Source organism: Ornithodoros turicata, chromosome 1 (genome assembly GCF_037126465.1).
Source record: "Ornithodoros turicata isolate Travis chromosome 1, ASM3712646v1, whole genome shotgun sequence".
Lineage (NCBI taxonomy): Eukaryota > Metazoa > Arthropoda > Arachnida > Ixodida > Argasidae > Ornithodoros > Ornithodoros turicata.
In genome coordinates this window covers 27493889-27518760 of record NC_088201.1, presented here as the reverse complement: position 1 = coordinate 27518760, position 24872 = coordinate 27493889, and the positions used below count along the sequence as shown (strand labels likewise).

General features: G+C 42.5%; 1 protein-coding gene across 4 annotated transcripts in view; it reads right to left on the bottom strand.

The window, feature by feature from the left end:
- Window positions 1–24872, bottom strand: part of LOC135377750 (lysophosphatidylcholine acyltransferase 1-like) — a 48840-nt gene that overhangs the window by 8388 nt on the left and 15580 nt on the right. For 3 of the 4 annotated variants that reach the window (XM_064610394.1, XM_064610395.1, XM_064610397.1), the window contains exons 4-12: window positions 22245–22462; window positions 18715–18885; window positions 18568–18626; window positions 11065–11099; window positions 9503–9557; window positions 9240–9322; window positions 4240–4362; window positions 3994–4147; window positions 2251–2343 (exon numbers count right to left, since the gene is read on the bottom strand). In XM_064610394.1, the coding sequence (XP_064466464.1) occupies window positions 2251–2343; window positions 3994–4147; window positions 4240–4362; window positions 9240–9322; window positions 9503–9557; window positions 11065–11099; window positions 18568–18626; window positions 18715–18885; window positions 22245–22462 (991 nt within the window). The remainder of the gene's footprint in view (window positions 1–2250; window positions 2344–3993; window positions 4148–4239; window positions 4363–9239; window positions 9323–9502; window positions 9558–11064; window positions 11100–18567; window positions 18627–18714; window positions 18886–22244; window positions 22463–24872) is intronic. The other variant, XM_064610396.1, reaches the window with a different exon arrangement.

Sequence of the window (24872 nt, the reverse complement as noted above, 5' to 3'; positions counted from 1 at the left end):
AACAATGACATAAGTGAGTAGTATATTATCTGAGTGCAACAATAAACTATGCAAAGCACATGTAATAAGAGAGAAACTGATGTTCTGAGGCTGGAACAACATAGAAGGGACAGATACAAACAAAGCCTCAAATTGCCTAAGTGTGCCTTTTCAGTGCCTTTTCAGTGACTTTCATCTTTCATCTTTCACATGTAATGTTACATCATGTGCTGTTTGTGACTATAAATCGTGAGGAATGCATGTTTGACCAATATGTGCACCTCTAACTATGGGCCGCTTGCTGGACAGAAAGAAAAAAAAGTAACCACCCAGGTAGCACCAAAAGTTGCCGCAACGTTGCCTCAACGTACACAATGTGAGCGCAACGTTGTCAACAAAAAACCACTGTACCCTCAACGTTCCCTCTGAAACGTTACGAATTCAACACATGGAAACGTTCTAATGATGTTTTCCCTGAAATGTTGTGTCTAGAATTGTTCCGCAACATCGCTGCGACGTTTCACATGTGACATCTCGGAATGTCGTAAGTTTATTCAGTTTATGCTTTAAAAGACGCGTCCTTGGAACACAGAAACCGAAAAAAAGTGTCGGGATTGACCTATCACTTTCGAAGCATATCCGGTTCAGTGAGACTCAGGGATTCGCGTGCCTACGGACAGACGCAGCCACATTTGCCTGGCTGTCCTTTCGTTGACCGCACCTTAAGCTTACATGAAGCCTCCGCTGGACAGAAAAGGCATTTCTAGGCCCATTTCACAGTGAGAAATGCGGCTGACGAGAGCTGCGTAGAAGACGATCGCATGAATAGCAGACGACTCCGGGACATCGTGCGCCATGTGGCGGGACATATAATATGCAAGGCAAAAACTGCACGGATACTTTAAATTTCGTGCTTCATATTAATAATACGATTTGTAAAAGCAAGTGGCGTTTGCATACACAACTACGAACATGTTTGTAGAACTGCCATCGCTCCTACAGGCAGTGACGGAGAGGACGTATTGGTAACTTTCTCATTGCAGCAGATGAGGCAAAGCCCACACCAAAAACGTGGAGGCACCGTCATGGGTTCAGCTTGTGCCAGAAGACTGCAGAACACGCAAATCTTGTATTTCAGTTCTCCCAGTTACCCTGACGGCCTTAGGGGAATGTATGTTGAACAGAACCGTTCATCAGCTCACAGAATCTGTTCAACTACTGTTCCCATAAAGCTGCCAGGGTGGCTGGGAGAATTTAAATGCAAAATTTGCGTGCTCTATAGGCTTCCAGTACAGGTTGACATCAGCAATGGAATGTTGCAAAGTAACACCTGGGGAATATTACGAATGCAACATGTATGAAATGTTCAGTGTGGATGACGATGCAACATTGCAAAATGAATGTTGTGACAACATTGCATTTACAAAAATTGCCGTTGACATAATGTTACACACAATGTTGCAGCAACGTTAAAATGGCGGACATTATCAACATTCTGGCAACGTTCCTCGGGAACATTCAGGCAACGTTGTTCTGACATTTGGTGCTACCTGGGCAGATAACACCCGATTGTATCAACTGTACCCGACACCCCGAATTTCAGTTTTCAAAATAGCACCAGATTCTCCAGATTTCACCAGATTCTCAAAATAGCCCCAGTTGGAGGCTTATCTGGGCCGCAAAGCAGTTGATCTGCCCAGCAGACCAGCACCTACTTCAATCATCTCCATCGCTCCAAAGCATGTGGCCCCCTGACGTGGAATGAGAGCAGTCTTCCCTGCGCCCCTGATCCGCACGGTTTCTGCTCATTCGCATAGCAAAACTCAGACATGGATGTTTCAAAGGATGTGCTCCTTTTAGGATTTAAAAAAATAAAATGACTTTCAACGAGGATTGTCTCCCATTCTACTATCTCACTACTGCCAGAAAGCCCCTAATTAAAGAGTTAATTAATGAACTTTAGGTAATTAGACATCTAGTAGCTACTGTCTTCAACAGTATGTACACCTAGCCATATAACTCAACTGCAAGAACTGCATATATGTTGCTATCATAGCTTTTTTGTTTTAATCTGTTGCAAATAAAAAATAACACCCTGTATATCGGAAGGTATCAAATTCCAAAGACAGAATGTTCCAATTGAGTCTCTGCTTCAAAATTCATTGTTGGACTTCATAAACTATGTGAAGATACATAAATCCTGTAACAAAATATAACCTATTCAACTAAAAAAGACCTGGCACTGAACGTCGGCAATAAAGTCAGTGTTACCTCAAATGCCTTTTCCGCTCTATGAACCTCTGTTGGATGCATCAGCCAAAGACCCGCCAGGTAGCAGCGCAAGTCCACTCTACCGGTCTTGTCCTATAGACCAAGCAGTGGAGAAAAGATTGCAATCATGATGATCATGAGCATGGTTGCAAGTTGGTTGGTTGGTTCACAGGTTGCTGCCATCACTGGCATCAGAATATAAGATTCTATTCAAATGTGTTAAAGGACGCTTTCAAGACCATCACTCAAATAGAGTACCCTTCAGTGGCGTCACTATGGGGGTGCGAGGGGTGTGGTCCGCACTGGGTGACGAGACGAAAGAGCGTGACGCTCCTTACCAGTACCGCTGCTTCGTGTCTTTCTCTACGGCGCGATGATACCCAAAACAACATGAGAAGCCCTCTGTGAGCACCTGATTTTTTTGTTCTCTGTGTGATACAATCATTGTTATTTGTCGTGTGCCACCTGCTATGGAAAGGGATCCATTATTGTGTGTGGGGGGGGGGGGACGTAAAGAACCCCTGCAACAGGTGATGCATATCCTAATGACGCTGCTGGCACCCTCTGCTGCGTACAACGTTGTACAGTGCTGGACAACATATTTCATTTTCCAAATGCTGAGAAATTAAGAAGTCATATGGCATATCAAAGGAGGATACCACCAATAGCGATAGCCCACCATCTTTAGTGTATCGCATAATTTTGCCATTACAACTTTACAATGAGGCTTACGGGAGGGCACTACTGCTCTGTAGAAATATATGCAGAGCTCTTTGTGTAAAATCACTCATAAAGGAGGCGACGAGAGCAGAGCTCAATATTTCAAAATGCAGCACAGGCATTACAGCCTATTCTCTCAGCACTCCATATAAACGACTTCCATCATATTGTTATGGGAAGAGCACAGTGTTTCAGAGTGTAAACATGGCTGCATCCATGACTTTACTGCAGTCGTGTTCAACTTAAGAAGGAAAACAAATGTAGTCCGTCAGCTATCAAAATATTACTGCGCCTCAGATAGGATGGCTGGACGCAGAGAGGTCACGCTCTCTCCCTGCACCAGATAATGTAATCCATCATACTCACTTTGTTTCCCTATTGGCTGTTAAGACTGTTCGCATGACACTACGCTGCAGCAGAAAGTGTGTTTCCCTACTGATGGCGCATGGTGGCGCTGCAGTATTCTTCCTTGTGCGCTATTACGCCTCCTTATCTCCAACGGCGTATGTAGTTGACGGACAAGATTTCTTTTCCTTTTTACGCTGAACACGACTATAGTAGTATCTGTAAACACAACTTATTGGCTATGTAGTGAGTATTGGAGACTCACATTATGAAATACTGTAACTGCTCATTTCACTGAGCACAAAGATATGTTATGACTGAGCTAGCAGTAGATTTTTCTTTACATTTAATAGAGACTCACACTCTACATAGATAGCTTCCAATTACACGCTGGAACTTATTCAGGCATACACTGCTCGTCTTCCAGCTCATCAAGATTGTTGGGGCAAACACTGTATTGGCAATCACTTCGGTGAGTAGAAATGGGGGGTACAGACACTCTGCAGTGATATTTTACATCATGCATGTTAAGGTCCTCCAGGTGAGCAAACATTTGCAATATAAATGGCTTCATTGAGAAGCAAATGCTGCATCCTCACCCTCTTACCCCTATGCTGTCTGTACTGCCTATGGCTATCAAGGCCCGTGTTTTCTGGGTAGTATGTGAATGAGACTTACGATGTCTATGACCTCGAAGTAACTTTTTGCTGTCCTGTTGGGTTGTACCCCAACCAAGTGAGCAAATTCTGAGAATGAGACATGTGGGTCATCTCTGGATTTTATAATTGCTTTCACTTTCAGAATCTCGTCGTCAAGGTCTTTGAATAATATCCTGCAAGAATAAGAAAGGTACGCTGAGTACATAGTACACGACTTAAGTATGCCAGTCATTTTCATGTAGTAACATTTATTAGACAAACTCACTGGTTCCTGGTAAGCAGTTTCTGCAGCCTGAACCGCACTATGGTGCTGTTTGGATCTGATGCATCATCGTCCAGGAGCTTCAGGTCATCGTATGAATAGGAAGAGACTGGGATTTGCAATGCCCTGGAGAAATAAACAAACAATGGCATATTTGCTCATATCAAATGTGAATGTAAATGTACAATAAAAACCTCAGTGTGATGCATTATGTAAGTGTGGGCACAAGAGAGGTGAAAGACCATGAGAAGTGTTACTTGATGAAGTGTAGCCTAGAACAATACACAGGCTGGGGCTTACCTGAAAGCCACAGCCCGGTCCGGCCCACTACTACCTAGTTCACGGGCCAAGCCATGTAGCCTAGAAATTTCTAGGGCTCGGGCCGGGAAAGCTAGAAATTCTTCTAGCTTGGGTCATAGCCATCAAGCATGGACCGGGCAAGTATATCAAAGGAAAGCTGAGCCCTGTCTGGGTCCGGACCTAAGAATGTGGCCTGCGCAGCGCTCTAGTGTAGCCACCCAGCAAAACTGACTATGAGAAGCTATGCACAGATATGGATCGACAAAGAGAGGACAGCAGAAAGGAGTGGTAGACAGAGGATGCCGCTGCTGCTGCTGATGATGATGATTCAAATTTTAATGGCTCACGGACAACTAAGGAGTTAGTATGCATCCTGCTGGCCAAGCAGGAGGGGTTACAATGGCAGGAAAGAAAATGCATAGATATGTACATAAGTGACTTGGTCACTAATATGAGGCAAGAACGAAAACACTCCCACAGAAACACTAAACTAATCCAGTGTTGTTCTTTTAACGAAGCCTTTGAATTAGTTTGTAGTCTCGCCACTAATTATATTAAAAGACAATGAGTTCCGTTCAGTTAGACCAAAAATGGGTCAAACATGTTAGTGTCTTATTACAGTTTAACCTTATGTCCCATTTTTTTACGCCACTTGGAAACAGCTACTAAACTTCATTGTCATGTGAGTAAACTGAGCAATACAATGAGCATCATCTCCAAATAAGCAAATTTGAATACTCACACTAACAATGTCCTTTATATGTATTTTAAAAATGGTACACAGTAATACTGCCCTGCAGGACCTCCCGAGATCCACAAACTGGGTATGGCTAGTCAAATAAACATGTATCCAATCCACACAGGCAAATCAACATTAAGCAACTTAGCAATTAGTTTGTTATGAAGCACTCTATCAAATGCGTTGATAAAATCTAGAAATAAAACATAAATTTGGCCAGCTTTATCAATAACTGAAGGGTAGTTTCATTTTAAATCGAACAACGGATGAAAGTGGTATTTTTTAATTCGCTCAGAAAAAATATATGTTAGAGGGCAGCTCAAACGAAGCAAATTGCACCACGTGCGACGCTCGTGTGTGGGGTAGTTTCCGCGAGGAAGAGGAGGAAAGTCTGAGGCTGCTTGAGCGCGCTTTCTTCTGGACCCACTTTGACGGGATCTAGCACCGCTGATTTTATGTCTAGGAACTGGAGTTTTTTTTCTGATTATAGGCTGCACCATAGACACTGTCGACAGCCACCCACAGAACTCTGAGGGTCACAGATTTTCTGCTAAAAAATGCCAAACTTGGCGTAAACGTTCAAAAAGGCCAAACTTTGTTACCAATTTGCTTCATGACGGAACGTCTGAGGACATCGAGCTTAGTGCCATTCGATAAGACACTGAAAGAACTTTCGTGCTGTATAAAGTTCATTTTTCTCAGTCCAGTGCTTTCTGTGTTATTAGCTTGAGAATCGCACATGGTAGGCGAAAATTGACAATGTTGCATCTCAATTTTCTCAAAAATGCCATCTTCGATTTCCTTGATTATTTTTGAAAAGGTGGCGTCATGCCTCTACTTTAGACGCCAAGTGAGACAATCTTTTATTTTTACCCGAGAGACGCGCAGCGATTTTTTTTGTCAGGCAGGGTCCACGAGGCTGCGGCCTTGCGCGCCCCACCTACGAGCAACCTTCAACCTCTTCTTTGCTACAGGTCTCCCGATGACGGAGAAATGAATGACCACACTGTGTGAGCTTGTTGTAGTGTCCCCAGAGCATCACTTTACGTTTACCCAATGATCTCCCAGTTCTGTCAGGCTCATTCAAACCGTGGGAGATTACATGAGTTGCCTGTGCGCCCTTGACGAGAAGCCCCAGTCCTCGAACATACCGACAAAGTAGCGAGAAGAAACGAAGCGCTTCGTAAAGGTCTTTATCCAGTGGTAACATCGTAGCTTTTGTTTCAGGTTGCCACCAGTCCCCCAGGCAGTGTGAAAGTCATATCCTTTTCATTGGTAAAAGAACGTTGTGGAAGTTTCGAAAAACGTAAATTGTGCCCATTGCGAGACCCCTGCAGTTGATGGATACAATCATTGGATTAGCATCATCCGATAGGTTTAGATATGACCTTTCACATGATATATAGTGACTGGATTCAAGCGCATGGATGCCAAAAGGATTACTGACGACCACACCGAGGGTTTAAGGTAGCTACGGCTACCGAGAACGAGGGATTTTACTTGTGCGTTGTTCTGTCAGAAATTTTGATTCCCACGGTGGCACTGACACAGCTCGTGGAGGGTGAACGTGTTATACTTGAGAGCAGCAACATACTGTCATCACAGCGGTCTTACGGGCTTTGTATATAGTACTCATCGTGGTTCCGAAATAACGCTATGGGGCATAAAACTAATTAAAGGTAGCATACACAGCTTCGGAACTATTACTTATTGCGCCCAAGCTAAGAGACGGCTGCAACTAGGCGGCCACAAATTTGTATTCTCACGTGTTGTAACTTTCTGTCCCCTGTGTCCGTAGTTCTGCCTTCTGCTTCTTAATATTAACTCGCACGACAGCCTAATATCGTGCGTATGTGCATTGCCTCAAGCACATGTGCGGGAGAATAGTGAATATGCGCACGTGCATACGCACACGTCATGCGTGCGACTCCCATGAAAGTGCGTAATAGCAAGTCCAAGGTGCCCACGAAAGTATTGCCCTGCGTCTCCAAAGGAAAAAATAAACGTACGTACCATAAGTGCAAAATAATTACGGAATGCAACATCTGGGCAATAAATTACAAAGCAAAGACTACGAAGCAAACCGCACTCGCAAACATACGAGGAGCGCCTTTGTGTGGAAAAATCGCTCCACGGAAAGTTAGTCCAGCGTCTCAATCAAAAAGAGAAAAGGTACCTAGCTTACCAGCAGCGCAAAGTACAGGCATAATTCTGCCCCTGTGGAATAAATCGTGAAAAATATTCTGGTGTTTTAGAAATAATCAAGATCGAACATGCAAAATTTTCGCGTACCACTCGTGGTTTTGCGATACTAGGCGGACGAAAAATGCGCTTGAACCCAGTCACCTTATATCATGTGAAAGGTCCTGTAAAGCTTTCGGATGATACTAATCCAATGGTGCCAGCCATCATCTGCAGGGGCCTTGCAATGGGCACATTTTACGTTTTTCGAAACTTCAATAACGTTCTTTTACCAATGAAAAGGATGGGACTTTCACACTGCCTGGGGAACTGGCGGCAACTTGAAACAAAAGCAACGATGTTACCAATGGATAAAGATCTTTACGAAGCGCTTCATTCCTTGTCACTACTTTGTCGGTATGTTCGCAGACTGGGGCTTCTCGTCAAGGGCGCACAGGCAACTCATGTACTCTCCCACGGTTTGAATGCGTCTGACAGAACTGAGAGACCATTGGGTAAACGTAAAGTAATGCTCTGGGGATACTACGACAAGCTCACGCAGTGCGGTCATTGATTACTCCGTCAGCGGGAGACCTGTAGCAAAGAAGAGGTTGAAGGTCGTGTGCTCGTGGATGGCGCGCGCAAGGCTGCAGTCTCGTGGACCATGCCTGACCAAAAAAATCGCTGCGCGTCTCTCAGGTAAAAATAAAAGATTGTCTCACTTGGGGTCTAAAGTAGAGACATGACGCCACCTTTTCAAAAACAATCAAGGAAATCTAAGATGGCATTTTTGAGAAAATTGAGATGCAACATTGGCAATTTTCGCCTACCATGTGCGATTCCCAAGCTAATAACACAGAAAGCATTGAACTGAGAAAAATGAACTTTATACAGCACGAAAGTTCTTTCAACGTCCTATCGAATGGCACTAAGCTCGATGTCCTCAGACGTTCTGTCATGAAGCAAATTGGTAGCAAAGTTCGGCCTTTTTGAGCGTTTACGCCAAGTTTGGCATTTTTTTACAGAAAATCTGTGGCCATCAGAATTCTGTGGGTGGCTGTCAACAGTGTCTATAGTGCAGCCTATAATCACAAAAAACTTCGCACTGATACGCAAAACATCAGCGGTGCTGGATCCCGTCAAAGTCGGTCCAGAAGAAAGCGCGCTCAAGCAGCCTCGGACTTTCCTTCTCTCCCACGCGGAAACTACTCAACGCACGAGCGTCGCGCGTCGCGCGATTTGCGTCGTTTGAGCTATCACCTAACATATATTTTTTCTAGCCAAATTAAAAAATACGACTTTCACACGTTGTTCGATTTAAAATGAAACTTCCCTGAAGCAAAATCATGAACAACACAAACAAGTTGAGTTATTGCAGACACTCCCCTTCGGAATCCATGTTGCCATGAGGATAAAAGATTTTTGTTGAAAAAATTAACAATAAAGTTTACTAAGATCTGTTCCAAAAGTTTGCATGAGATATACATGTTAGCGAGACTGAACAAAGGATCCCTCTTTTTGTGAAGAGGTATGACATGAGTAGTCAGCCATTGAAGAGATATTGCACGAGCACGTACTTTTTTTTTTGTACTTGGTATTTCTGCATTTCAATCAATCTACTTTTTGTCATACACAACCATTTCTTAAAGTTTGTGAAGTTCAACTAATTTGACTACTGTTAACAATAATTAATAATTCACAAGTATGAACACATTAAATTAGTAGCCATAATAGCTGTAATACAGATTGTAAATTCCCTCCTTTTAAGTAGCCCACAACTTACTTTGCCATAAACATGCGAACATTTTCTGCATAGAGCTGCGGATCCTTCTTTTCCTCTTCACTTGGCACGTAAACTGGCAGATACTGCAGTATGAAAACCTGTAGCTTTATGCACAGCCACAGCACACACAAATCATTTGACAATTTTGAACCAACACAAGAAAGACAATCAGTATCAGCAGACGGCCTCATCAAGACGACGAGTTAGGTCAGTAGCGTTATCCGCAGGTTCCACTACGCTGTGCATTGAAAAGTAATTCTTACCTCAATTTCCATGTTGGTTCGCAGCTGACATAGTGTGATCCACAAGGTCTTGAACCTAAATGAAAGTGCAATTTTTTATCTTCACATAATATGCTAGTATCCTGGTTGAACAGAACGTTGTTGAGTAAATCACAATAAACACAGGCCTACAATCACATTTGGAAAACTAGTGCCAGTCATCCCGGTGCGAAATTAGAGGGCACAGGGTTTCATAGTTATTTTAGGCAGCTGCTACAAGCCCAGGTACGTTACTTGCCACACACCGCAGTAAAGGAAGCTACACTACAGCTTTTCACTACATATAGCGTGTCTACTTCATTATAGTCACAGACAGTGCAACTGAGATATCAGTGTTCCTCCTGTCATAACTAGAGGTCGAGTGTGGGCAAGTAAATTCGTACCTGCACCCACACCGCACCCCGTGGGTACACCCGCAGGGTGCGGTGCACACCCGCTGTGTGATGCTGTGTACACTGTGTGATGCGGGTAAACCCGCATTTTACCTGTATCCTGCAGCATCTCTGAATTTCCACTCACAAATAACAAAACTGTGAAACAAATCAGAAAAGAGAACAATATCATTCTGAATTACTGTTAGTCCTGTGCGTGTCATGCAGTGAAGTTCCATTTTTACAGTCTGTGTAGAAAATTGACTGACATCGTACGAGCTAGTGCAAGAAGAAACTTGAAACGCAGAACTACTGAGACAGGGATGGAATCTAATCACAATATGGTGAGATGATAATGGCTATTTGGGGGTAACCACGGGCATACCCGCATCCACACTCAGGTCTAGTCATAACATTGTCCTGTCTGTATGCAGTAGGTCATCCTATGAACAACTACATGCTGCCATGACAAGAAATGCAAATGAGAATAAATTCGGCATCCATTTGTTCAATAATGGGACATCTTCCAGTTTCTGAGTGAGAAAGTGTGTCGTATTGATATTGAAAGTTCCTCAGGTGGCACGAGTGACTATCAAAATGAAGCACAAATCAATACCAGGAAATTTTAGTTTCTGGAATCCAACCTCACAGTGAAAAAGAAAAGTCATAGCATCAAGGCACATAATCAGGGTGTCTACCAAATTGCAGCCTTCAGATTCCCCGACGTTTCCAGGTTTTCATCGACTATTTCAAGCAAATTCCCTGACCAAAACAAAGGGGAACTTGGTGCCTGCTGCCACGTTTTCATACATATCCCTCATAAAACAGATCATTTATTGAGAATTAGTGAGGCTGCCCTACTTTTCTGCCTCCGAGCTTGTCGTATTGGTGCACGTTTACTCGCGTAAGCGTTGCCGCAGCGTGGCCACTCAACCACTGGTTGGCACTCGCGATTCGCTGCGCATCGTCACAGCACTTGTCAAGGATTTTCCCTGACTTCAGTTGCTTTTTGGCCAAATTCCCCCGACTTTTCCAGTCGCATCAAAATTCCCTAACAATTCCCGGTTTTCCAGGCTTGTAGACACCCTGATAATTTATTATAAATGAGAGGGGGAAAGAGAGGGGGAAAAAAAACAAGAAGAAAGGACGAAACAGCACAGATAAAGTACTTACGCTGATGGGCCATCCCACGTCCACGTTAAAGTGTTCTGTAAAAAATGTGTTCATGAATAATGCTCCAAACCAAACACTCATGTTTCATGCTTCACATCAGCCTCAGAGGTTCCTCTACCCCTATCAGAGTGCAAGAGTAGTGTATCAATTTAATGACCATCGTCTGTGACCAGCAATCTGCAATGTTTCAGACCTGTGTGAAGCACAATGTCATGTCATGTCTATATGTAGTGATATTTAAGCTCAGGACTTGTTATCCATGTTAAGAAGCTCCAGGATGCTTTCAGTGGCTCTATCAGGCCTAGGTGGGATTGCTGGCCTCAGTTACCATGCATATATAATATACCAATATGGCAATGGTATACATGGCTCCCACTCAATTTTGGAACAATCATTCAAGGATCTTTCAACAACCCTTTAGGGTTCGGCCATCATTTTGGGAGGATGTAAAACATGGTCTGTTGCCAGGACTTCAATATTTCACAAAAATATTGAGAAGCTAGAGGTATCACGTGGAAGAATAAGGGAACACGAAACTGTGCAATTGTGATCCATTCACAAATGTGACTCAGGACTTCTGATTGTTAAAGATCATAGGATAGAAAGGAAGGCCGATGAGCACAACAAAAGGTGCCGTTCACTTCCTGCACTTCTGGCTTCCGCTACTGGTTGCTATTGCAATGAATGCTAACTCTTGTATTTCAAAAATATCTTTGCATCGACTCCAGATAAGTAGAATTTGCACTGCAGCTCCATGAGAATAAGAACAAGATGCGAAAGCAAGAGTTCTCACAGACTGTGGAAAACTCCAGGGCTTTCCCAACCTTGACCACAGCATTTTCGAATTCTAGGGTATTCAGGGTTTTAAGGACCAGTGGGAACCATGGATACTATACTATACCATGTACCATATGCAATACAGTCAACACTCGATTTATAAACACCCTCAGTTTCTCGAAAAATCGTTCATAAATCGAGGCACAGGGTGCGCAGAAGAGAAATGGGCTGGAACACGACAGGAAAAGCACTACAGCTTTTTCCGCCGTTATTAATCCTCTTGTCGTACATTTTAATCCTTATACCATGACATTTAATCCATTTGCCATCGGAATTAATCCTTCTTTCATTATTTTTAATCCTCATTTCACGTAATTTAATCCGTTTCTCACGCAATTTAATCCAAGTGACCATGTGTGGGCTACATGACTTTTTTTTTTGTATTTTGGGACAATTCCCACATGTACGCATATTACAGATGCTTTTCACTAATATTGTGGGTTTCTGCACCATAACGGGATACTGTGGGACTGTCAATCTGGATTACGGTGTTGTAGGACTATTCCCATGTCTACGAGTATTGCCCATGGTTTTCATTAAAAACGTGGGTTTCTGCATTGTAATAGGATACTGTGGGACTCTGTATATGGATTACGATATTGTGGGACTATTCCCAGGTGTACAGATATTAGCCATGCTTTTCGTTAGATATGCAGCTTTCTGCACTGTAATGGGATAATGTGGGACTGTCGATCTTCATTACGATATCCTGGGACTATAAGGAAGTCTACGGTTGTTCCCAGTGCTTTCCATTAAAAACGCGTTTTTTGCACTGTAATGGGATACTATGGGACCGTCAATCTTCATTATGATATTGTGGGACTATTTCCATGACTATGGGTATTACCCATGCTTTTCATTCAAGATGCAGGTTTCTGGAGTATAACGGGATACTGTAGGACTGTATCTGGTTTAAGATATTGTGGGACTATTCCCATGTGTGCGGGTATTACCCATACTTTTCGTTAAATATGTGAGTTTCTGCACTGTAATGGAATACTGTGGGACTATTCTCATGTGTTCGGGTATTACCCATGTTTTTCGTTAAATATGTGGGATTCTGCACTGTAATGGGATACTGTGGGACTGGCAATCTTGATTACGATATCCTGGGACTATAAGCGTGTCTATGGGTATTCCCCCCGCTTTTAATTAAAACCGCAGGTTTTTGCACTAATGGGATACTGCAGGACTGTCAATCTTGATTACGGTATTTTGAGACAATTCTCATGTCTACGGGTATTGCACATGCTTTTCATTAAAACCGCAGGTTTTTGCACTAATGGGATACTGCGGGACTGTCAATCTTGATTACGGTATTTTGAGACAATTCTCATGTCTACGGGTATTGCACATGCTTTTCATTAATAATGCGGGTTTCTGCACCATAATGGGATACTGTGGGACGGTCAATCTGGATTGCGGTATCGTGGGACTATTCCCATGTCTACGTATTTTACCCATGGTTTTGATTAAAAATACGGGTTTCTGTACTGTAATGGGATACAGTGGGACCGTCAACCTTGCTTGCGATATTGTGGGACTATTCACATGTGTGCGGGTATTACCCATGCTTTTCATTAAATATGCGGGTTTCTGCACCTTAATGGGATACTGTGGGACTGTCGACCTTCATTACGATATCCTGGGACTATATGCATGTCTATTGGTATTCTCCTTGCTTTCAATTAAAAACGCGGTTATTCGCACTGTAATGGGATACTGCAGGTCTGTTAACCTTGATTACGATATTGTTGGACTATTTAAGTGTCTATGGGTATCACCCATGCTTTTCATTCAAAATGTGGGCTTCTGCAGTATAACGGGATACTGTGGGACTGTCTATCTGGTTTAGGATATTCTGGGACTACTTCCATGTGTGCCGGTATTACCCATGCTTTTCACTAATTATGCGAATTTCTGCACTGTAATGGGATACTGTGATCCAGATAGACAGTCCCATAGTATCCCATTACAGTGCAGAAACACTCATTTTGAATTAAAAGCATGGGCAATACCCGTAGACATAGAAATAGTCCCACACTATCGTGATCCAAATTGACAGACCCACAGAATCCTATTACAGCGCAAAAACCCGCGTTTTTAATTAAAAGCACGAGGGATACCCGTAGACGTGGGAATAGCCCCACAATATCGTAATCAGGACTGACAGTCCAGAATATCCCATTACAGTGCAGAAACCCACGTTTTTAATGAAAACCATGGGTAAAATCCATAGACATGGGAATAGTCCCACAATACCGCTATCCAGATTGACAGTCCCACAGTATCCCATTAGTGCAAAAATCCGCGTTTTTAATGAAAAGCACGGTGAATACCCATAGACATGCTTATAGTCCGAGGATATCGTAATCAAGATTGCCAGTCCCACATTATCCCATTACAGTGCAGAAACGCACATATTTAATGAAAAGCATGGGTAATACCTGCGCACATAGGAATAGTCCCACAATAAACTAAACCAGATACAAAATCTCACAGTATCCCGTTATACTGCAGAAACCTGCATTTTGAATGAAAAGCATGGGTAATACCCATAGACATGGAAATAGTCCCACAATATCGTAATCCAGATTGACAGACCCACAGTATGCCATTACAGTGCAAATAACCAGGTTTTTAATGGAAAGGAAGTGGAACACCCGTAGACATGCATATAGTCCCAGGATATCGTAATCAAGATCGACAGTCCCACAGTATCCCATTAAGGTGCAGAAACCCGCATATTTAATGAAAAGCATAGGTAATACCCGCACACATGGGAATAGTCCCACAATATCGTAAGCGAGGTCGACGGTCTCACTGTATCCCATTATGGTACAGAAACCCGTATTTTTAGTGGAAACCATGGGTAAAATCCGTAGATATGGGAATAGTCCCACAATAACACAATCCAGATTGACTGTCCCACAGTATCCCATTATGGTGCAAAAATCCGTATTATTAATGAATAGCATGTGCAATACCCGTAGACATGGGAATTGTCTCAAAATACCCTAATCAAGATTGACAGGCCCGCAGTATCCCATTAGTGCAAAAACCAGTGTTTTTAATGAAAAGCACGGGGAATACCCATAGACATGCTTATTGTCCCAGGATATCGTAATCAAGATTGCCAGTCATAGTATCCCATTACAGTTCAGAAACCCACGTTTTTAATGAAAACCATGGGTAATACTCGTAGACATGGGAATAGTCCCACTATACCGTAATCCAGATTGACAGTCCCACAGTATCCCATTATGGTGCAATACGCGTACACATGGGAATTGTCCCAAAATACACAAAAAAAGTCATGTAGCCCACACATAGTCACTTGGATTAAATTGCATGAGAAACGGATTAAATTGTGTGAAATGGGGATTAAAAATAATGAAAGGAGGATTAATTCAGATGGCAAATGGATTAAATGTCATGGTACAAGGATTAAAATGTACGACAAGAGGATTAATAACGCCGGAAAAAGCTGTAGATTACGTTTATTTCCACGGTCACGGGGAATCCAATCCAGGAGGGCATTCATGTTAGCCAAGACTGTTTCCAACAGCAAATATCCCGTTTGTCACCGGCTGCTTGAGCTGATTGCTTTTTAAAGCTGATTATGATAAAAATGATAATGATTAAAACTGACGGCTGCTCTGCCGTCACAGGTCACCCGGGAAGTAAAATATTTCCACTCACAAAACAGGTGAATCACCTCTGGTAATTCTTGCGGCTGTGGGACACTGCACGGGTGCTTAGACCATCATTCTCTATTCACCTTTATTGATGTGATCCCAGTACTTCCCCGTATGTCAACCTCTGGACAGATCACTATCCAGATTCATAAATCAAATTCAGAACACATGTTTTTGCAGTTCGATCCCTGAAAATCTGTTCACAGTTCGGATATCGAGGGTTCATAAACGGAGGGAGATATACATGGGAAAAGTTTGCTTCCTTGTGACGCCGTTCATAAACCGAGGGAATGCATACAACGAGGGTTGACTGCATACCATGCGATTTGTTGTAGCCTATAGTAACATGAGTCATATGGTCTGAAGATGTCACACACTATACCCGTCCTGCTCTTGCAGTTCAGAATATAACCAAGACACTTGCACCTGCTGGTGGTGGTACCTGGATTCCTGTTTACAGAGGGCCTAAGCCTACAATATATTAAGCAAGAAATCCTTTCTTGCAGTCACAGATTTTAGCAAGATGTCAGAAATGTAGTCAAAATTATCTAGAAGAATCCCTCCCCTATCCCCCTATCCCCTAGCAAATTAAAGATGCAAACTTTACATCAAACGACACTGTGTTTTTGAAGTAGACATGCCAAGAAAGCATACATACACACACACACACATTTAAGTCCCTTCCCGATTGACAATAATTTTAAGGTAATTAGTTTAATCCAGTGTTAGCACCATGAAGCAACTGTGGGTATGAGCAGTGTACAGACATGGACAGATGGAGAGAGGACAACAGGAAGAAGTCTGAGACAGGGAGGTTAGTATGTGTCCTCGGCAAACTTCTTTTTGACAACAACACTATCTTATGATAATATAGACTGAGAGCTTTGTTCAAGATTAATTCTGTTATTGCTCCAATATTCATGTATCACACCCACTGCTTACAAGATTTCTCAGCCTCCATGCATGAATGTTGAGGACATCAATCAGCGGTGTCCTCACTACCATTGGTAGTGCTTAAGGCACGCGATATTGTCCTCAACGCTGCTCATGTGTGGAGCACTGGCAAAGTCACTGAGGAAAGCAGTGAGGAATTTCCTTAACATTCATGCAAGCGGACCCTGGAGTCTGGAGCCGTTACACGTGACAAGAAATATTTGCCTTCAACCCCAATTCACAGAACCTGTATGACGAACAGAACGCAAAACATATCTCCTTTGCCTGTGAAGTTTTCAAACGTATTTTATTTTAACAGTTAGAAAAACTGGGACCTATATTTGCTCATCCTCAGATAGCTAGGAGATTGTAGAGAACTTATATGTTCAGTCAGTGCTCTCTAGTCATTTCCATGGGCGTCGGCAGGGGGGTGCGAAAAGGGGCAGTTGCCCCCCTCAAGGCGCGCACATCACAACAGCTATGTACTCTGACTATCGCTGCATAGTGTTCTTTCGCACGTCACACGTAGAAGTGCTGCGATCGTGTTGCGCTTGTTGGAGACTTTGTTTTGTGATTTTCGCGTCTCTAGCTTTAGACCCACATTGTCCCATCGACCAGTTCCGAAGCTGCGGTTTGACTTCCTGTTCGCCACCCCTCAAGTCAAATCGTACAAACGCTGAAGAGGGCCGTGAAAGAAGAATTCGGTGAATGAAGAAAATAGGGCCTTAAAACATCTGTGTCCTTCTGGAATACACAAGAGGTGCAAAGAGGGAAAGAGAAATGATGCCGCACTCGTGGCCTTCGAGCATTCATGCACTGCAACCGTAACGGGGAAGGGGGGTTCAGGTCCACACGAGCTCGTATCTTTGGTAGTGCATTTGGGAGGAGAAAAACGAGAGTGAAATCCTCCTCCTAAGTCTAAGTTTCCATAGAACACCTCCCAAGGTATTCTGTATTTTTCTCCCTACGTTACTGCACTACGCAGTCTTAAAATAGGAGAGAACAAGGCAGCTGTCGTAAAAAAAAAAAAAAAAATACACAATAAAAATGCTTTGAGTCCTTCAATTCGGTGATCTTTCGCGCCAGAAATGACACTTGACACGTCTCCATTTGTCCAATGGGTGCAGTTATCGAGGGGGCATTGGAAAACCAGCAGAGCCGTTATCCTCGTTTCTCAATGTTAATTGGTATTGGTATCTCACTGTCTCTGTCGCTTATTCGTCCGTGCCTCAGAAAGGATAAGCAGTTTATTTGTCACGGTGTCCAAGCGTGCGTGTCCGTCTGCAAATCTTGAAGGTAAATATTGCCGTATTCTTGCTCTTGGCTGCTTGCACGAAACGAAAAAATTGATAAATAGATCCAGCAGCTGTGCGCATAATTCGATTTGTCGACTTTTAATACCGCCCTTCAACTCTGCAGAATTCGTTTCTTGCATGCTTGATGCAGCCACCTCGACGAATGCTCCTTCCATCGTCTGATGAACAGTAAGTCCATGCAGTGATGATGCAAAACCATAGTGCCCTCCGCAGTGCAAAGATGGAGATCCGTAAAATGCCGCCTTGTTTGAAAGACAGGCCAGAGCCTATTTTAAAGTAAATATATCGCAGCTAGGTATGCTGTGTAACAGTCAGGAGTGTTGAACATGTACATTAAACTGCAATCATTCAGTTGTTGTGTTTCTGGATTTTCTCACTTAAAACACCCTCTCCCTAAACCCTCTCCCTCTTCACTCATTTCTTGCACTGCCCCCCTCAAGACAAAATCCTGCCGACGCCTATGGTCATTTCATTAATTTTGAATGTGTAAATCAAGTAAGCTTCGCTCATGTCTTAATATACAATTTAAGTGCATGCATATGTGCATGATATAACACAGTATCTATCATCGAACTGACAAAAAGAGAATTAGTGGTGTACTTCCAAAATAAATTAAATGTTGGGGTTCTAGAACAGTTTGGTTACCTTAACAGAAATTGCTTAGCTCTAGGTCACAAATTTGAATGTCCATACATGCAATAGATAACTGCTGCACATACCAGTTCATTTGGGTACCTAATAAGAATAGGCTGCACCGGAACGCCAGGGACAAATGCACCTGAGTATGGTAAAGAAAAACAAATAGACAACAGACACAACACATGCCCACTGATGAAAACTCAATAAAATAATTCAATGAAACCCACCCAATTTGAATGTGATGAGACAGGAACGATTTGTGCAAGTCCCTTCAGGAAAGATGATGATTTGTGACCAGTCTTTGGAGGTTGCCCTACGTGTGATCTCCCTCACCGTGTTCTGGCGAGAGTTTGGATCATTCCGTTTTACGTACACAGGCTGGATGAAATTTAAGATTGCTGTAAATAGCAAGAAAATGTGTTGTTGCACAAATCACAGCACTTGCGGGTCACGTAGCTTTGATAGCATGAAGTCTCAATGTTTAACTGAAACCTAAATAGCAAAATTAAACACCAAAACAAAAAAATCCCAATAGATAAATGGTGGCTCAGTTGACATTAACAGTGCTCACAACACAACTGTCCAAAATCAAGGCATCTCCTTTATTCCTATTTTGTACACAGACAAGGGGGCAAACTTGTGATTTAGACATGGTAAAAGTGAGGAACTAGGAGTACTTTAGATATCCCTGGTACAACTTAGGCCAGGTGTGCCACTAAGGAGAGAAAGGGGGGCCTCCACCTACCCTGATTCCGGAAACTGGAGAAAAGATACTTCCCCACACATTGAACCCTACTCCCACATTATAGTACGTATTCAGACAATTGTGCTTATAAGTACTATGCTACTATCTCCCAGAAATGTCAAGTAGAAAATCAATATTTGATTTCATTCTCCAATGAAGAGTTGTGGTGGAGTCCACCAATAGTGTCCTCCACAGTCTCAAATTGTAATGGTATCAAATGCTGAAGCTACCACAAGAATGGCACATGCCGTTGTCGAAAGGAGGCGTCTGAGCTAAGGTAAGAACAATGAGATGAAAATCACTAAATTGTGCATGGAAAATCCTTTGCAGGACTAGCACGTGCACTAGTCTTATCTAAGAAATTATACAAGTCCATTGTCATAGTTCCACCCTGACAGGGTGAGACGTACTTATGAGCCCTGTGTATTTCCAAATGCCACCATTTTCACACAATGCAGCATACATATCTGCTGCAATGTGTGAAATAAGGTACCTTGTTGTGCGTTCAGAGAGCAAATGACATTTGGATATTGATCAAACTAAGAGTGCATACTGGAGGCAGACGTGCACGGGCACTGTTGTGGACAGCAAAAAGTGTTGCATGTCTGTCTCCTGTATGCGCTCTTAGTTTGGTCAATTATGTGCCACTAACTTGCCCAAATTTCCATTCTTATTGACATTTGAAGAGTTGATTGCCAAAACAAGCTAGGTCATACTTTTCGGAATCGAGAAATGAAGGCTGTGCACACGACTTGGCTCATTTCCCCGCACACCTTATTTGTTGCGCCGTAATTTTGGGTGGACGTGGAGTTCTTTGAGGTACTCAGGCCTTCTGAACCGCTAGCAGGGCATCGGAGGCCACCTTTTACCACCTATCTCAATTTTGGCAACAAAAAATTTAGCTCGTTTTGGAACGCAGCTCTTAATTATTATTGGCGAGTTGTGTTTGCTGGATGACCTCCCACCATATATAGAGCTTATTTGAACTGACAGGTACCAGAGTGCCATGTATGCTGCAGTTGGAGTAAGCATTCGCATTTCAGTTGAGAGCTGATTACGTGAAAAGGTTGAGGTGGTGGGTTTGCTTGCTTTGATATAGAGGGGGCCATGTCACAGCCATTGCCCTTTTGTTCTTTTGCTGTTTGCACGTATGGCAGCAACATAGCTGGAAGGTCTGCAGCCCACCTTCCTATTTCCAAAATGTTCTTGTAAACATCTTGTATGACAGGAACCTTAGCTGCAGTGGATCTAGGTCTCGTTGAAATTTTTGAAAAATGTGTAGCTGTCACTGTTTTCTAGGAAGTCCTGCACTTTGTGAGCTGCCTCCAACATTCCTATTTATTTTCTCTCCTACACAAGCAGCTTCTTTGCCTCACGCCTCCTTCCTTTATAATTGCCATATAGTTGACTCGACTAGTTCACACGTGTAGAAACTAGGCGGTCGATTCCAACATCACCCCCATACCTCTCCTGTAGCCCCTTCAAGAAGAGAATGATAGTGCCCAATGTACCCAAACTGAGTTCCACAGCTACCCCCAAGCATTTCATCTAGATTTTACAGGACCTGGCAGTGTTTTATGATCTACTACTGCACATGTTTCTGCTCAAAAAACAAAAAGCCTTCCTCATTTATCCAACAAACTTGTCAACGAGAGAAAGACTCTGTACACAACCACTCCAATCACGCTGACCTATGTCCAACACAGGTCATGTGAACGACATTTCTGCAGTGGTTTGATGCACCCCGAAAGGAGTTCCTAATCTACAATGCACCATCAGTGCCAAATGCTGTTACACCTTCTAGTTCAACGCTGTACACCATGAGGATTATAACAATTCAACTAATTACCAGTACAGGTTGTAAAGAGACACTTGATGACGCCTCAGCCTTCACAAACCGTAGATTCACTATGGATTACAACCCATCATTAGAACTTTTATCCACGACCACCAGAACAGCAGCTCTTCTGAACATGAACAGACTCCCACTGGTATATTTGCAGATATACATAAATCGCACAACACCAGATCCTCTCTTGCTTTCTTTGCTGGCAAAATGGTTTATTTAGTTTATAGTCTCCAATTTCGTTGTCCCAATCAAGATTCTGTAGATCCTTTTGCCTTTTTAATATTTGTGTAATGGCTGATACTTTTGAAATTAGTAGATTTATGCCGGCGATCAATGGCTTTCGCGCAGTAACATCAGAATTGTGCTTCGAATCCCTTAGTGCATACAGAGTTTGGTGCATTTTTGTATAATTATGGGAAAGTATGCATATTTGTAATGCACCACCCACGCCATGAAAAATGAAGCAGCAGATACAAAAGGTAAACTTGTACTATGCTAGACAAGCCCAAATCAGTGGACCAGTACAGACATAGAGCTTAAACATACTGCTGCTCTACCTTTCTATGGTACGTCAGATTTCGCATATTTATGACAGACGGTATGGGCTGTGAGCCATATCTACATTGAAAAATAGAAAAAAAGAAAAAACCAGCATCAAAAGCCATTTAATGTCCTGCCAAATTTAAAATACTGAAACAGCAGTGTCCCTGCTTAGAAGCACACAAGGAAAAATAATGCTGTAAAAATGTTGGACAGTCAAGATAGCAGGAACAAGCCTGCAGAGCCATACGCAGTCAGTAAAATTAGCTCCTGTACTGTTCGGGATACGGTTAGCTAAAATCGGCTGTCAGTACTTTGCCGTCCCATATTACCTCGGTTGCACTTGAAAGTGGTGTATTTGAAGGTGGACCATGTGCAACATGTGTTCATTACTCAAAAGAAATAGTTTCGCAACACCTGGCAATTTGAGATGCGATAAACCACGGAGCGCTGATTTTAGACAACCGTGTCCCCTACAGTACATCCAGCTTCTTTGATGCAAGGCAGGTGTGTATCCTTTAAGGCATTAATAAACCTATTGCATGCCCACAACAGAAAGTACAAATAAGAAAACATTACATCAAAGCAGATGGGTGGGAATACCACCTTAGGTGAGCACCTACTGGAAAGGAGGAATATATCCTTGCTCTTGCTTCGCACAACCGCTGCTGGCAAGGGGTAGCCATGCATGGCTACCACCGTATCGAAGAATGAGGAGTGTGGGGCTACAACCAGAATGGGAGCCTCAGCAGGGGGAACTTTTTGGCCTCGGACGATAACGTGGAAGCCAGCACACCGCACACACATCAGTATGAAGACCCGAGAGATTACTTGCACCGTCCTGGTAGTAGTGGTCACAGCAATGCAGAAGGGACACAGAAAGAAAGGAGAAAAGGCAGGTAGTAGTATTGCTATTTTCAGCCCACACCACACCAAAAAGCCAGGCTGCAAGTTTTCCCTGTTAGCCTGATGCCAAATTCTGGATAGGTGTTTATACTGTAGGTGTTCAAACACCCAAGCATAACTGTAGAACCTTAGCTTAGACATTATTACCAAATTCTCTTGCAGTGTTAGTGGGGAACATAGCACAAATACAGTCAATCCCACTCATAACAAACTACAGTGCAATGCAGAATTTGTCTGTTAGATCACAAGTTCTGCATATGTGGCACTTGTAAGTTACCAAAGAAGAATGAACCTTTCATACAGGATGTTTCACCTAACACACACAAGAAAGAAAACACTAAATGCACTTGTGCATGCAAAAAAAAAAGGTAATATAAAGGGCAGAATGTATTTGTCTTTAAGGAATGGTTGCTTGCATATTACACATAATCTGACCAATTTTCAGTTGTAGACGAAGAAAACAATGAAGAATGTCGAAGTCAAAGGTATGCTTGAGAATGGAAGACGTAGGAAGCATCCAGAATTTAGACATTACATTAACATTACATTACAAACATTAAATTTAGCCTGAAAGCTCGTAATAAATCTCTAAATTTTGGATGCTTCCTACGTCTTCCATTCTCAATTTTCAGTTGTGAGAAATTTGAATTTTTAAACTTCTCCGAGAGTTACCAAATACCAAGACTTCTGCTAAGAAGAGCTTACCCTATTCCTCTAGTGTAAAAGTGATTTACTTTGACACGACCAGCTTGCCAATGTGTGCATGACTTTATACAAGTACTCCATGCACAGCCTGAAATGACGTGGCTAAATGCCATGACTGGCATATTTTACAGCAGGGGTCTCAAACGTGGGCGGCATGTGGCCTGCGATGACCTATTCTGTGGCCCGAGGACCCTTGCTCACAAACAGAACGAAGCTACCCTCTCAAATAATAATAATAATAATGAAGAATTAGGAATAAAACCTGATTTTCAGGCATTGTTTTTACCCTTGCCCGGCGTAGTGCTACCCTTGTTCATGTAATGCAGAACGTACGCATGTGGGCACTTCTTGTGGCTCATCAACCTCAACAAATTGCGGACATAGCAACCTGATCTTCGCGTGCACTTAACTAGCACTGTAACTATTGTGAGGATTAAGATGGGCTTATCTTAATTCTTACACTAAGTTAAATAGTGACAGACTACAAAAGGAGAGACAGAACAGTTATGTACAAAGGCAGTAGCAAACCCGAAGCCATCCACTGTCAATAATGTCAGAAAGCCGTTTCTCTGATTCTTCTAGTTCTTTTTCTAAGCTGAAATTGTGAGCAAAGGCAACAATACAGTGTCTAAATAGGAGATAATTTCAGTGCTCCTAAACACTATCATAATCGTCTGTGAAGAACTACATATTTTCTCGAAGCAGTTTTCATATTTTCAGTACCCAATTTGGAAAGGCAGCTTATTTATTTCTCTTGGTGCATCAAGTGGAGTTTTTCAGTTATTAGTTGTACACACACCGTCTGGCTCCACAAGAACTACACCACTCCTGTATTTTGTGTGTATTTTTATTTTATGGTAATTACACTCATTTCTTTTCTGTGTGGCCCCTCATGATGCGGCCTAAGGTCAATGCGGCCCGTGACTCTATTTCAGTTTGAGGCCCCTGCTTTACACCTGCTAACTGACTGCGGTGAATGCTGCATCACACTGTTTACACATACCACAGTAACTTGCTATTTTGAGGATCAAGTATTATTTCTATCCTCTATCTATTCTTTCTTTCTATCTTCTATCAAGTATTCTCTAATACTGGTCAATGCCACATACTTTCTTTAGCTCTGAGGATACGTCATGTATTTGTTGAGCGAAGTTGCTAGTCACTAAACCTATATAGTCAACTCGACGACAGCGACTATAAGTGGTCCACAATATAGATTTTTTTGTTACAATTTTTCAACATTTAGGTGGAACACCCCATAGAGATGTGTAGCCCTTCACACAACCCAAGCACAAAAAGTGCAGGAAAGCAACTACCTTACTCTGCATTGTGTACCCAAGTGCATGTTCTTATACATTGTGTGTGTTTGGTGACAAAATCAGTGTCCAAATTTCATTGTGACCCACAGTTCATTATAATTGGGACTACAGTAAAACCACCTTATATCAAATAACCGAAACATACCCAGGAACATCCCACTGCCAAGACCAGATAATGTAAAGGACCGGAAAGAGTGACTGGCAATTGTGTGCAATGCTCAGGATGTTCTTGTGCTCAAAGCACAAGAAGAACTGCTCATATGCTATGATGAGCATTTTAACAATATGAATTAGTTAATCCCTGTAGTTTCCAGCATAATG